Source organism: Gorilla gorilla, chromosome 12, assembly GCF_029281585.2.
Source record: "Gorilla gorilla gorilla isolate KB3781 chromosome 12, NHGRI_mGorGor1-v2.1_pri, whole genome shotgun sequence".
Lineage (NCBI taxonomy): Eukaryota > Metazoa > Chordata > Mammalia > Primates > Hominidae > Gorilla > Gorilla gorilla.
Genome location: NC_073236.2, coordinates 101,516,828 through 101,530,453, shown reverse-complemented (window position 1 = coordinate 101,530,453; position 13,626 = coordinate 101,516,828). Strand labels below are relative to the sequence as shown.

Below are 13,626 nucleotides of genomic sequence, written 5' to 3'. Positions count from 1 at the left end.
TTCATTCATAAAAAACAGTCCACAGCATTCATAAAACAGGGTGGCAGAAGAAATAAAAAGACACTTTTCAGGTGGATTCTTTAAGAACAGATAAGTTAGCAATTTAATACAGATGAAAACAAATACAATCCATATAAAAACAGAATCTGAATGGGAGTGGGAGCGAAGATGTATCAACCAAAGTAAATTCAGAGTTTTCACACATGCAACTCAACACCTGCAATCTCTTCGCTTAAAAAGCAAACTAAGGGCCGGGCGCGGTGGCTCACGCCTGTAATCCCAACACTTTGGGAGGCCGAGGCAGGCGGATCACAAGGTCAGGCGATTGAGACCATCCTGGCTAAAACGGTGAAACCCCATCTCTACTTAAAATAGAAAACATTAGCCGGGCATGGTGGCACGCACCAGTAGTCCCAGCTACTCAGGAGGCTGAGGCGGGAGAATCACTTGAACCCAGGTGGTGGAGGTTGCAGTGAGCCAAGATCCCGCCACTGCACTCCAGGCTGGGTGACAGAGAGAGACTCCGTCTCAAAAACGAAACAAACAAAACTAGGTACTTTAATCGGTGTTCACAAAGAAGACCACAAAAGTATTGAAAAAATGCTAGCCTTACATATACCACCAAAAAAAAAAAAAAAGAGAGAGAGAAAGAATAATCCCCATCTACAACTAGGCTAATCATAGGTTTTCCCTTATAGAGACAGACACAGAAAAGTAACTTTTTACAAGCTTAGCTTTGAGGTACAACGCCTTAGAGCTCTCAACTGGGGCGTTTCCTGCTCATGCTCTTTTCACTATAAACAAATGTGGTTTATGAAGTGGAATACATACTTGAAAAATTCCTTAAAAAAGAATCACAAGTTTCATTTTATATATACAACAAATTTTTAATTATGTACTGAAAATAAATTACAGGAAATAACTTTAAAATGCAACAGAGGACAAAGTCACAATAAACATTCCCATTGAATTCCCTTGGTGGGGGGGGGGTGAGATTGCAGTGCTCAAGATAAATATCACAAATATATCAAAAACTTCAAATTATCTATGCATTCACACACTGACATGAGCCACAAACATTCCTTTCACAGGGACTGTACTTATTTAGCCTACCACAGGACCAGATTTTGCCATAAACTACAAAACTTTTAATACAAAATTGTATTTATATATTTATAAGTCATATACATGCCCTATCTGTGATTTTAGAAAATAAAAGCTACACACTGTACAGACACTCTTAACTCATAGCTGTAGGCAACATTTTTGGATGGAATTTCTTCCCCAATAAAATTAATGGCATATTTTATGTACATGAAGGCTAAACTGCAAAAAGACAGTTCAGTTTCCCAGATATGCATCTCCTTTTAGGGCAAGTTTATAAATTTAAAAAGGCAAGACAAATGTACACCTCAGAATTACTTTCTTAGCTACAAGAGTTGTCATGTAATTTCTGTGAAGTTTCTGATACATGCATTTATGTAATACTGGTATTGAAGGCAGTAAAGCAATATATACTTTTAATGTAGTGGCTCAATAAAGGCTTCATTGTCTTTCCAATCTGGTTCTTGAAACAGTGATTCATAAATTCTCTAAAAATTAAAATTTCAATGGGACACTGTGTTAAAGAGACTCTAAATAGATTTCTGAAAATATTTCCCTGAAATATCCTTTTACATAAGACAAATTCACTAACATTAGATTAAGTAAAAAGAATAAAAGAATTAAACATGGCACAAAGGTGCATGATTAACCAATGCTCCTCAGTCCATCTGCATATGTCTTAGGAGCCATTAAAAGAATGCTTAAAACTAACAAACAATCTTCACACTCTGTGGCAGCCATCTGTGAAGCCAGTTACACTAAACTACTTCTACAGTTGATTGTAAACTTTGGTTTATTTTTATTTGAGTTCTCATTGTACAGCAAGCATGAAAAAAAAAGAGTGGAGTCCGTGAGGAGATGAACTGTCAGTCTGTCTTTAATCTGGCATGATGAGACACCTGGTCAGTCAGGCCTGCTTTGATAGAGTTTGTTACAGACTGCCTTATGTTTTCCTCCATCAAATTATCACCCAGGGGCTTCAATACCTGTGGTATGAGAAATGTGCAAAACAAACAAAAACATGAGGTAAAAAAAGAGTTACATATAAAAATAGATATAAAAATTCAATTCAAAGCAATGATGAAAATAACCAGGAATATGGGAAATAAAAAGATGCTTCTCTCAAAAAAACTTATGATGCTACTAGACATTTTATAACGCAACAAAAATTACTTTCCTCTTATTCAAACCATTTACAATTCCTATGAGATGGATGTGCAATTCCATACCCTATATGCAGCATCAAATCTGGTATGTATACAGCATTTATGCAGACCGGCCCAGACGGTCCTGCTTATTGTCCTACATGTGTAAGTGTGAACACTTCAGATAGAGAAAAAGGTTAAAAATACTGTCTAATTTTTCTTCTTGTTATTGTTGGATGACAGTCTCTGTTGCTGTGCTGATGAAAGAGCACGGTGAACCATTCGACGTCTAGTAACTTCAAACAGTTTGGAAAACACCTAAAACATGAAGTGATTTGTTAGGAGAATGAATCAGAGTGCCTTGAAGCTAAAGAGTTTAAGACTACAAGAATTTGAGACTGTAGGTTTCTCACCTTCCTGGGACTCCTCTGAAGCAAAAGAAAAGAGAAATGCAAAGAAATTTAGACAAGGTTTGTTGACACAGCACAGATCTCTGACTAGCTGATTACCTTACCTAAACTATACTGAAAATGATTTTATACACTTTAGATTCTTCCATTTAATTGTTTTGTAATAATGGTACCTCCAAAATCCTAGAATCAATGCTGTTTAAGAGATGAATATTTCTCAAAAGAAGATATTGTACAATTATTGAAAATTATATTGCAGAAAATGATCCAAAATTTTAAAATAGCTAATTTTTTCTTAAAAGTGAAGTTGCGATAGCTTTGCATCCATCTTCTATTAGAAGATATCAAAGAAACATCAAGTAGTGAGATTGAGATAAAAATTTAAATAGAATAAATATCCAAACATAAACTTCCCAATCGGATCTCAATAGAGCATTTCTCTAAAGAGTAAACACAAAATCCAAATTAATATAGTGGGTCACTTTATAAAATAACATCATTACAAGAAAAGTCAATATCCAATCAACTTTCTTCAAAAAAATGTTCTGCTTCTTCAGTCTTCAAGTTTATAGCCAAAACAAACATGGACCTGCATATCCTAGATCTTCAAAATAAGCTCAATATTTCATGAGCCCAAAAATGGCATCTCAAATGCCTATTATAGCGTTCGTCATTAATAACTGTAGCTTTCATTCTGGTCCTTGACATGATGTTCAAGTATTTCACGAAGATCATCTTAATGACATCCATAAGCGGTCCACAGGTAATTCCAGCACACCGGAGGAAGATACACAAAATGGCTTTCCTTAGCAGATACTTGCAGGCAAGAGTTCACAGCCTGGGGCTTTGAATTCTGGTTCGAGGTAAAAGATTACGACGGAGCATCGTTCTCTGTTCATGGCGCTTTGCTTTACTAATTAATATTTCCATAACACAAAGGTCAAAGTTTCCTTGGTAAGAAATCCCTACGGGATTGTTCCTCATAGTACATCAGGAAATCACTACCATCTTCATGGAAGGCAATGAAGACCTGTCTACCATCCAGCATTTCTCCTGCATTGCTGCTTGCCAATATTAGGAAGAAACTTCTTTTGCTTTCTGAAAGCACCACTTCCAAACTTCTTTTCCTTACCTTGAAAATCATTCATTGTTTATATTTTCTTTCCTCAAAGAAAAAAATCATTACAGACTCTGACCCTGCCCACCGTCTGATATAATCAGGCCTACAACTAAGAATCTATCCAGAGGATAGTACAGATTTAGGCTAACCAAAGTACATTAAAATTATAACTTTAAAGAAAAAATCTTCAATTCATAAAGATTCTACATCTGAACAAAACAGAAGACATCCTTTTGACATTCCTCACATGAAGGCAAAGTCGGAGTACAAATACTGCAAAGGATGGAAAGTCACAGGAAAATAAGATTAGTCACTAAAAAACCAAAAGATAGATACCAACCTGTTCCCACAGTGTTTCAGCAATCTGATCAATCATTGTTCCAATTTCTCTGAACTCCCCAGAGTATTTAACATATGCCCAAGTACAAAGAAATATCAGTGCTAACCCCATGACAAGGTTACACAAGACAGCTATAGAGTTTAGGCCAATGAAGCCAGTCAGTCCTGAGATTATATACATAGCAAACATGACCGCAAACAGTGTGGCTGGGGTACGAGCAGCATAGAAGATATTTTTGCCATCATTGTGCTTTATAAAATTTGCATAGGTTTCTTCAATTTCAGCTTCAAGCTGGTCCTGATAACGACGGCAGAACTCATCTCCACCCATCTTTTTTACTGAACGAAACTGTTTTATCGCCACTTCCTTGAGATCCAAGTGTTTTCGCTCCAGATCTGAAGGCGCAATGTAAGGCTTGTCTCCTCCACATACCTAGACAGACAGAATTACAGTATTACATGCTAGAAATAATTAACACTTGAAAGAAGTTCCTGTTCATAGTTTTTAGTCTCAGAAAGTCAAACCACTTACATGATTGAGTCAGTTTTAAACTCACTTACAATACCTCACAGGTTATCATAATCTAGTTATTGTTTATATGTTGAACCTACTCAAGCAAAATCATTTTCCAAATATGACTAACTGAAACTGAAGACAAAAAAATTTTACACTGCGCTCTGTATCTGCCTTCACTTGACCATCATACACCATAACAGCACACAAAATTGCTGGCAAGAGAACGGTTAAAAGATGATAATGCCCCAAAAATATATTTTAATGTTTGAGCAAGCAAGTACAGAAACTGCTACTGGCCTTAAGCTAATGCTACTAACATCAGAAGTCACTAATAACAGCACTCTAAATCACACATTTGTCAGAAGATATTTCAGTAGAGTTTATATAATAATTTACTAACTCAAATTCTGCTCTCTAATAATGTGAATTATTTTCTTATAGTTTATTTCCAGCAAAGACCACAAAGGGGAATTAGGGAATAATGTACCATAAGCTGCACAAATTAGCTCAATTATTTAAAAATTTAAAAAAAAAATTTTTTTTTTAAATTTAAAAATCTTCTCACTCCAGCATCAAATTTAAATTTTAGGTACAAACCTGTTCCATACTTTTACAATAGGTATCTCTTGCTCCTGCTACTGCAGCAAGATTATTAGCTTCAGCTGTTGCCTAAAAAATAAAATATGCCATTATTATGCAAAAAATACTCTATGACTCTAAAAATTCTGATTAACACAATAAGTTATGTACAATAAACAAGTCTGAAAATGAACCAGAGAAAGTAACTTCCAGTTTTTCTTTCCTATGCAAGGGAACGTTCGTATAAAGGATATAATGGTAAGTGGTTCTAATAGGACTGCCTGCCTGATTTTGTTTTGCTTAGGTTGATGTTAAAGTGTGTCTGTAGAAAACACCACATATGCTCAGGAAATGGCTAAAGATAAATAGATATAACCCTAAAATATGTGGATCTCCAGGTGTTAGGAATCGAGAATTACCCATATGGTTCTCTCTCTCATAATCAGTATTGTACAAGACATTTTCAAACCCACAAAACTTACTGCACAAAGTTTTATCAGCAAATACTGTTTAATCTACTATAAAACGGAAAAACAGCCTAAGTAGTAAATGTTTTAAAATATGAATGGGTTAAAATGACACTGTCCCAAAAGAACACCATTTGAAAGACAGAAAAAGAAATGAGACTATATTCACTAGAAGTAGCTCTAAATCATTAACACCAAATAAAAATAAGACTTATTCCAAACAACATTCATTGTCAAAGACTCAGAATAGAAGCAGCTTAGTTCAGAGAGGCCCACATTAAGCCATCTTATCAAACAGAAATTTTCCTATACTTTGAGCATCTGAAGAGAAGGTACTGAGGACTCTTATTTCTGGTGGCCTGGACACATGGAAGGCCTACAATCTGAAGTTACAAAAAAAAAATTGTATGAAACCTTAGGACCCATGACACATACGGCCTTAAGCAAAATGTATTTGCATGCAAAAAAGCACCCCCCAGTTTCAGCATTTCTCTCTAAAGCAAAGATTTTTATTCTCCCTCATAAATAAGTATATGTACAACACATATCACTCTCTCTACCTGAAGCATGGACTTTGGATGTGGAAGTTCTTCTCCTTGATAGATTTTGATGTAAGCCTAAAAAGGGAGAAGATTTGTTAGACTGACAGATTATGCAATTTGGCTCCACATCCCCAAAGAAAGAAAAGTCATTAAATATAAAAATAATTAACACCATTAAAAGTAAATTCTAGGCTTTAAAAATCACCTTATTCCAACAAAGTTAACCCTATTCTCAATATTATTAAATTATATGCTGCTAAATAATATCCTAGGTATTTCTATAACAAATATAACATAAAAGTTATAACTCAAAGTTAGATATAAAATGCCATCTTCTTTATGAAAAGAAATTCACAATTACCCCCTATTGCCAGTGTTTTAATATTTTTAAAAAACTTTTTTTTCTCTTTCTTTAGAGATGGGGTCTCACCCTGACACTGAGGCTGGAGTGCAGTGGGATGATCACAGCTTACTGCAACCTCGAATTCCTGGGCTCAAGTGATCCTCCTGCCTCATTTTTCCAAGTGGCTGAAACTACAAGGTGTGTGCCACCACATCCAGCTGAAGAAACAATTTTATCCAGTATTTTACTTTGACCAGCTTAAATTGTATTTCAGCTCAAGAAGGAAAAAAAAAAAAAAAAAAACTAATTTGTGGTTTAAGAGTAAGCAGGAAAAGGTAAGAGTTTGTTAGAAGTCCATATAGGGTCTTTCATCTCAACTTTCTTTTTTTTTGAGACGGAATTTCGCTCTTATTGCCCAGGCTGGAGTGCAACGGCACGACCTCAGCTCACCACAACCTCCGCCTCCTGGGTTCAAGCAACTGTCCTGCCTCAGCCTCCCGAGTAGCTGGGATTACAGGCATGCGCCACCACATCCAGCTAATTTTGTATTTTTAGGAGAGACGGGGTTTCACCATGTTGGCCAGGCTGGTCTCGAACTCCCGACCTCAGGTGATTCGCCCACTTCAGCCTCCCAAAGTGCTGGGATTACAGGCATGAGCCACCGTGCCTGGCTCATCTCAACTTTCCACTGACAAGATTCATTCATAACTGGGAAGGAGGCAGAGCAAGATGGCCAAATAGAAGCCTCCAGTGATCACCACCTCCAAGGAATATCAAATTGACAACTATCTACATAAAAAACCACCTTCATAAGAACCAAAAATCAGGTGAGCAATCACAGTACCTGGTTTTAACTTCAGATCACTGAAAGAGGCACTGAAGAGGATGTGAAAAATAGTCTTGAATCACCTACACCACCCGTCCCCCATCCTCTCAGCAGCAACCACATGGTGTGGAGAGACAATCTATGTGCTTAGGGAAGGCAAAAGCAGTGACTGTGGAATTTTTGCATTGAAACTCAGCGCTGCCCTGCCACAGTGGAAAGAACTCAGCCAGCACCCATGGAGGAAGAATTTAGACCAGCCCTAGGCAGCCAGTCCTGCCACCATGGGCTATAGTGCTCTGAGGTCCTGAATAAACTTGAAAGGCCGTCTAGGCCACAAGGACTGCAATTCCTGGGCAGGTCCTGGTGCTGGGCTGGGGTCAGAGCCAGCGGACCTGGGGTGCATATGATATAGTAAGACACCAGCTGGGGCAGCCAAGGGACTGCTTGTGTCACTCCCCCTACACAAGCTCAGGCAGTGTAGTTCACAGCTCTGAGAGAGAGTCTTTCCTTCTGCTTGAGGAGAGGAGAGGGGAGAGTAAAGAGGACTTTGTCTTGCAATTTGGATACCAGCTCAGCCAAAGTAGAATGCGGCATAAGGCAGAGCCCTAAGGCCCCAATTTCAGTCCCCAGTTCCCAGACACGATTTCTAAACACATCCTGGGCTGGAAGGGAACCCACTGTCTTGAGGGGTATGACCAAGTCCTGGCAGGGTTCATCACCTGCTGACTCAAGAGCCTTTGGGCTCTGAATAAGCAGTAGTGGTAGCCAGGCAGTACTCACTATGGGCCTTGGGTGAGATTCAGAAATGTGTTGGCTTCAGGTGTGACCCAGCACATTCCCAGATGTTGTGGCTATGAGGAGAGTCTCCTTCTGCTTGAGTAAAGGAGAGAAAGGCCAGGTGCGGTGGCTCACACCTGTAATCCCAGCAATTTGGGAGGCCAAGGCAGGCGGATCACCAGAGAGCATCTCTGGACCCACCCAAGGCCGGAGGGAACTTGCTAGATTTGCCACCTGCTGATTGTAGAACCTCTGGGCTTTGACTGACCAAGGCAAGAACCACACAATAGTCACAATGGGCCTTGGGGCAAGACCCATTGCTGTGCTGGCTTCAGGTCTGAGCCAGTGAAGTCCCAGGGATGGTGGCCACAATGGTGCTTGTGTCACCCCCTCCCCCAGCTCCAGGCAGCTCAGCACAGAGACAGAGACTCCATTTGTTTGGGAGAAAGTAATGGAAGAGAACAAGAGTCTCTGTCTGGTAATCCAGGGAATTCTCCTGGATCTTACCCAAGAGCACCAAGGCAGTACCTCTACAAATCTGCAAGAGCCACAGCATTATGGGCTTGAAATGTCCCTAATGCAGATACAGCTGCAGTGACCAAGATCACAACACCCAAGTCCCTTCAAATAGTTAGAAAGCCTTCCCAAGGATGACAGGAACAAACAAGCCCAGACTGCAAAGACTATAACAAATACCTAACTCTTCAATGTCCAGACACCAACAAATATTCACAAGCATCAAGACCATCCAAGAAAACATGACCTCACTAAACAAACTGAAATAAAGCACCAGTGACCAATCCTGGAGAGATAGATACAACTGACCTTTCAGAGAATTCAAAATAGCAGTTCTGAGGAAACTCAAAGAAATTCAAGATAACACAGAGAAGGAATTCAGAATCCTTTCAGATAAAGTGAACAAAGAGACTGAAATAATTATAAAGAATAAAGCAGAAATCCTGGATCCGAAAAATGCAACTGACATACTGAAGAATGCATCCAAACCTCTTTTTTATTTTATTTTTTTGAGACAGGGTTTTGCTCTGTCTCCCAGACTGGAGTGCAATGGTGCAATCCTGGCTCACTGCAACCTCTGCATCCCAGGCTCAAAGGATCCTCCTACCTCAGTGTCCCAAGTAGCCCGGACTACACGCATGCGCCATCATGCCTGGCTAATTTTTGTATTTTTTTGTAGAGACAAGGTTTCACCATGTTGCCCAGACTGGTCTCAAGTGATCTGCCCACCTCAGCCTCCCAAAGTGCTAGGATTACAGGCATGAGCCACCTCACCCAGCCTCAGAGCTTAACACAAGACCTGAACAAGCAGAAGAATTAGTCAGCCTGGAGACAGTCTATTTGAAAATACACAGCTGAGACAAAAGAAAAAAGAATGAAAAAGAATGAAGCATGCCTACAAGATCTAGAAAATAGCCCCAAAAGGGCAAATCTAAGAGTTCATTGCCTTAAAGAGGAGTAGCTAAAGAGACAGGGGTAGAAAGTTTATACAAAGCAATAACAAAGAACTACCCAAACCTAGATACCAATATTTAAGAACAAAAGATTATAGAACACCAAGCAGACTTGACCCAAATAAGACTACCTCAAGACATGTAACAAGCAAACTCCCAAAGGTCAAGGGTAAAGAATGGATCCTGGCTGGGCATGGTGGCTCATACCTGTAATCCCAGCACTTCGGGAGGTCAAGGTGGGGGAACTGCCTGACCCCGGAGTTCAAGACCAGCCTGGCCAACATAGAGAAATGACGTTTCTATTAAAAACAACAACAGGCCAGGCACGGTGGCTCACACCTGTAATCTCAGCACCTTGGGAGACTGAGGTGGGAGATCACTTGAGGCCAGGAGTTGGAGACCAGCCTGTTAAACATAGCAAGGCCCCATTTCTATTAAACAACAACAACAACAACAACAAGAAGCACGAATGGATTCTAAATGCATCAAGAGAAAAGAAACAAACAACATACAAAAGAGTTCCAACACATCTGGGAGTAGACTTCTCAGCGGAAACCTTACAGGCCAGGAGAGAGTAGCATGACATAAAGTGCTGAAGGAAAAAAACATTTTTCCTAGAATAGTATATCCAGTGAAAATACTTCAAACATGAAGGAGAAATAAAGACTTGCTCAAACAAAAGCTGAGGAATTTTATCAACATCAGACCTGTCCTACAATAAATGTTAAAGAGAGTTCTTCAATCTGAAAGAAAAGGATTTTAATGAGCAATAAGAAATGATTTGAAGGTCCAAAACTCACTGGGAATAGTAAATACACAGAAAAAGAGAATATTATTAACACTAATTGTGATGTGTAAACTACTCATATCCTGAGTAGAAAGACTAAAAGACGAACCTATAAAAATATTAACAACCACAACTTTTCCAGACATAGACAGTATACTATCAATAGAAACAACGAAAAGTTTAAAAAGTGGGGGGATGAAGTTAAAGTGTAGAATTTTTATTAGTTTTCTCTTTCCCTGTTATTTAGTTTGTTTAGGCAATCAGTGTTATCAGTTTAAAATAAATATATTAGAGTTGCAAACCTCATGGTAACCTCAAAAGACATACAACAGATACACAAAAAATAAAAAGAAATTAAAACATACCACCAGAGAAAATCACCTTCACTAAAAGGAAGACAGGCAGGTAGGAAGACCAGGAAACAGTAACAAAATGACAGAGGTTAACTCCTTACTTATCAGTAACATTGAGTGTAAATGGGCTAAACTCTCCAATTAAAAGGCACAGAGTGGCTGAATGGGTTTTAAAAAATGGTGATACACACTTCATCTATAAAGACACAGAGACTGAAAATAAAGGTATGGAAAAAGATACTCCATGCAAATGGAAACCAAAAAAAAGAGCAGAAGAAGCTACACTTATATCAGCCAAAGAATGTCATTATATAATGATAAAGGGATCAATTCAGCAAGAGGATATAACAATTGTAAACATATATGCACCCAACACTGGAGCACCCAGATATATAAAGCAAGTATTATTAGAAACTAAAGAAAGAGGACCGGGCGCAGTGGCTCATGCCTGTAATCCCAGCACTTTGGGAGGCCAAGGCAGGTGGACCACTTGAGGGCAGGTGGACCACTTGAGGGCAGGAGTTTGAGACCAGCCTGGCCAACATGGTGAAACCCCATCTCTACTAAAAATACAAAAATTAGCTGGGCATGGTGGTGCGTTACTGTAGTCTCAGCTACTCGGGAGACTGAGGCAGGAGAATCACTTGAACCTGGGAGGTAGAGGTTGCAGTGAGCCAAGATTGCTCCACTGCACTCCAGCCTGGGCAAAACAGTGACACTTGGTCTCAAAAAAAAAAATCAAAAAAATTGAAATTATATCAAGTATCTTCTCTGACCACAATGGAATAAAATTAATAACGAGGAATTTTGGAAACTATACAAACACATGGAAATTATATTAATACAATAGGCTCTTGAATGACCACTAGATCAGTGAAGAAATTGAGAAAGAAATAAACACATTCTTGAAACAAATGAAAATGGAAACACAACATACCAAATATATGGGATACAGCGTTAAGCAGTACTAAGAAACTATATGGTAATAAGTGCCTACATCAAAAAAGAGGAAACACTTCAAATAAACAACCTAACCATACATCTTAAAAAAACAGAAAAGGAAAAGCAAACTAAACCCAAAATTAGAAGAAGTTAGCGAAATTGAAATAAAAACAATACAAAAGATCAATGAAGCAAAAAGTTGATTTTTTAAAAAGATAAACAAAGTCAACAAACCTTTAGCCACACTAAGAAAAAAAGAGACGACCCAAATAAATAAAATCAGAGATGAAAAAGGAGACATTGCAACTGATACCACAGAAATCCAAAGGATCATTAGAGGCTACCATGAACAACTATATGCCAATAAATGGGAAAGCCTAGAAGAAATGTATCAATTCCTAGACATAAACAACCTACCAAGATTGATCCATGAAGAAATCTAAAACCCATACAGACCAATAACAAGTAACGAGATCAAAGCCATAATAAAAAGTCTCCCAACAAAGAAAAGCCCGAAAGCTAATGGCTTCATTGCTGAATTTTACCAAACATTTAAAGAACTAATACCAATCCTACTCAACTATTCCAAAAACCAGAGGAGGAGGGAATATTTCCAAACCAATACTACAAGGCCAGTATTACCCTGATACCAAAACCAGACAAAGACTCAGCAAAAAATTACAGGCCAATATCCCTGATGAACATTGTTGCAAAAATCCTCAACAAAATACTAGCAAACTGAATTCAACAACACATTAAAAAGATCATTCATCATCACCTAGGGTCAGGCAGGGATGCAAGGACAGTTCAACATACACCAATCAATCAATCAATCAATCAATGAGTGTGATACATCGTTATCACCAGAATGAAGGACAAAAACCACATGACCATTTCAACTGATGCTGAAAAAGCACTGGATAAAATTCAACATCCCTTCATGGTAAAAATCCTCAAAAGGTACAGAAGAAACAGACCTCAACATAATAAAAGCTGTATACAACAGACCCACAGCTAGTATCTTACTGAACTGGGAAAAAACTGAAAGCCTTTCCTTTAAGATCTGAAACAAAACAAGGATACCCACTTTCACCACTGTTATTCTACACAGTACTGAAAGTTGTACTTCAGTACAAACTTTGAGAAAATGACAGTGGCTTCAATAAATGGTGCTGGGAAAACTGAATAGCCATATGCAGAGGAATGAAACTAGACCCCATCTCTAGCCATATACAAAAATCAAATCAAAATGGATTAAAGACTTAAACCTAAGACCCAAACTATGAAACTACTAAAAGAACACATTGGTGGCCAGGTATGATGGCTCACACCTGTAATCCCAGCACTTTGGAAGGCAGAGGCAGGCAGATCACCTGAGATCAGGAGTTCGAGACCAGCCTGGCCAACATGGTGAAACCCTGTCTCTACTAAAAATACAAAAATCAGCTAGGCATGGTGGCAGCTGCCTGTAATCCCAGCTACTTTTTTGACGTGCAAAACTTTTTAACTTGATAATGTGCTTGCAGGGTATTACTGAAGAAATCTTTTCCCAGACCAGTGTCCTGGAGGGTTGCCCCAATGTTTTCTTCTTTTTTTTCTTTTCTTTTCTTTTTTTTTTTGAAATGGAGCCTTGCTCTGTCGCCCAGGCTGAGGCCAGGCGAATTGCTTGAACCCGGGAGGCGGACGTTACAGCAAGCCGAGATCACGCCACTGCAGTCCAGCCTGGGCGACAGAGCAAGGCTCCATTTCAAAAAGAAAAAAAGAAGAAAACACTGGGGAAACCCTCCAGGAAATTGGTCTGGTCTGGGAAAAGATTTCTTCAGTAATACCCTACAAGCACAGGCAACCAAAGCAAAAATAAACGAATGGGATCATATCAAGTTAAAAAGCTTTTGCACATCAGAAA

At 38.8% G+C, this 13,626-nt stretch overlaps 1 protein-coding gene across 4 annotated transcripts in view; it reads right to left on the bottom strand.

Moving 5' to 3' along the window:
• Window positions 1–866: 866 nt before the first annotated feature.
• ATL2 (atlastin GTPase 2) overlaps window positions 867–13,626 on the bottom strand; it is an 82,615-nt gene continuing 69,855 nt past the window's right edge. For 2 of the 4 annotated variants that reach the window (XM_019021384.4, XM_055377734.2), the window contains exons 10-14: window positions 6,242–6,298; window positions 5,233–5,304; window positions 4,120–4,551; window positions 2,663–2,677; window positions 867–2,567 (exon numbers count right to left, since the gene is read on the bottom strand). In XM_019021384.4, coding sequence (XP_018876929.1) covers window positions 2,460–2,567; window positions 2,663–2,677; window positions 4,120–4,551; window positions 5,233–5,304; window positions 6,242–6,298 — 684 coding nt within the window. In that variant the 3' untranslated portion in view covers window positions 867–2,459. The remainder of the gene's footprint in view (window positions 2,568–2,662; window positions 2,678–4,119; window positions 4,552–5,232; window positions 5,305–6,241; window positions 6,299–13,626) is intronic. The other 2 variants (XM_019021385.4, XM_055377735.2) reach the window with 1 other exon arrangement.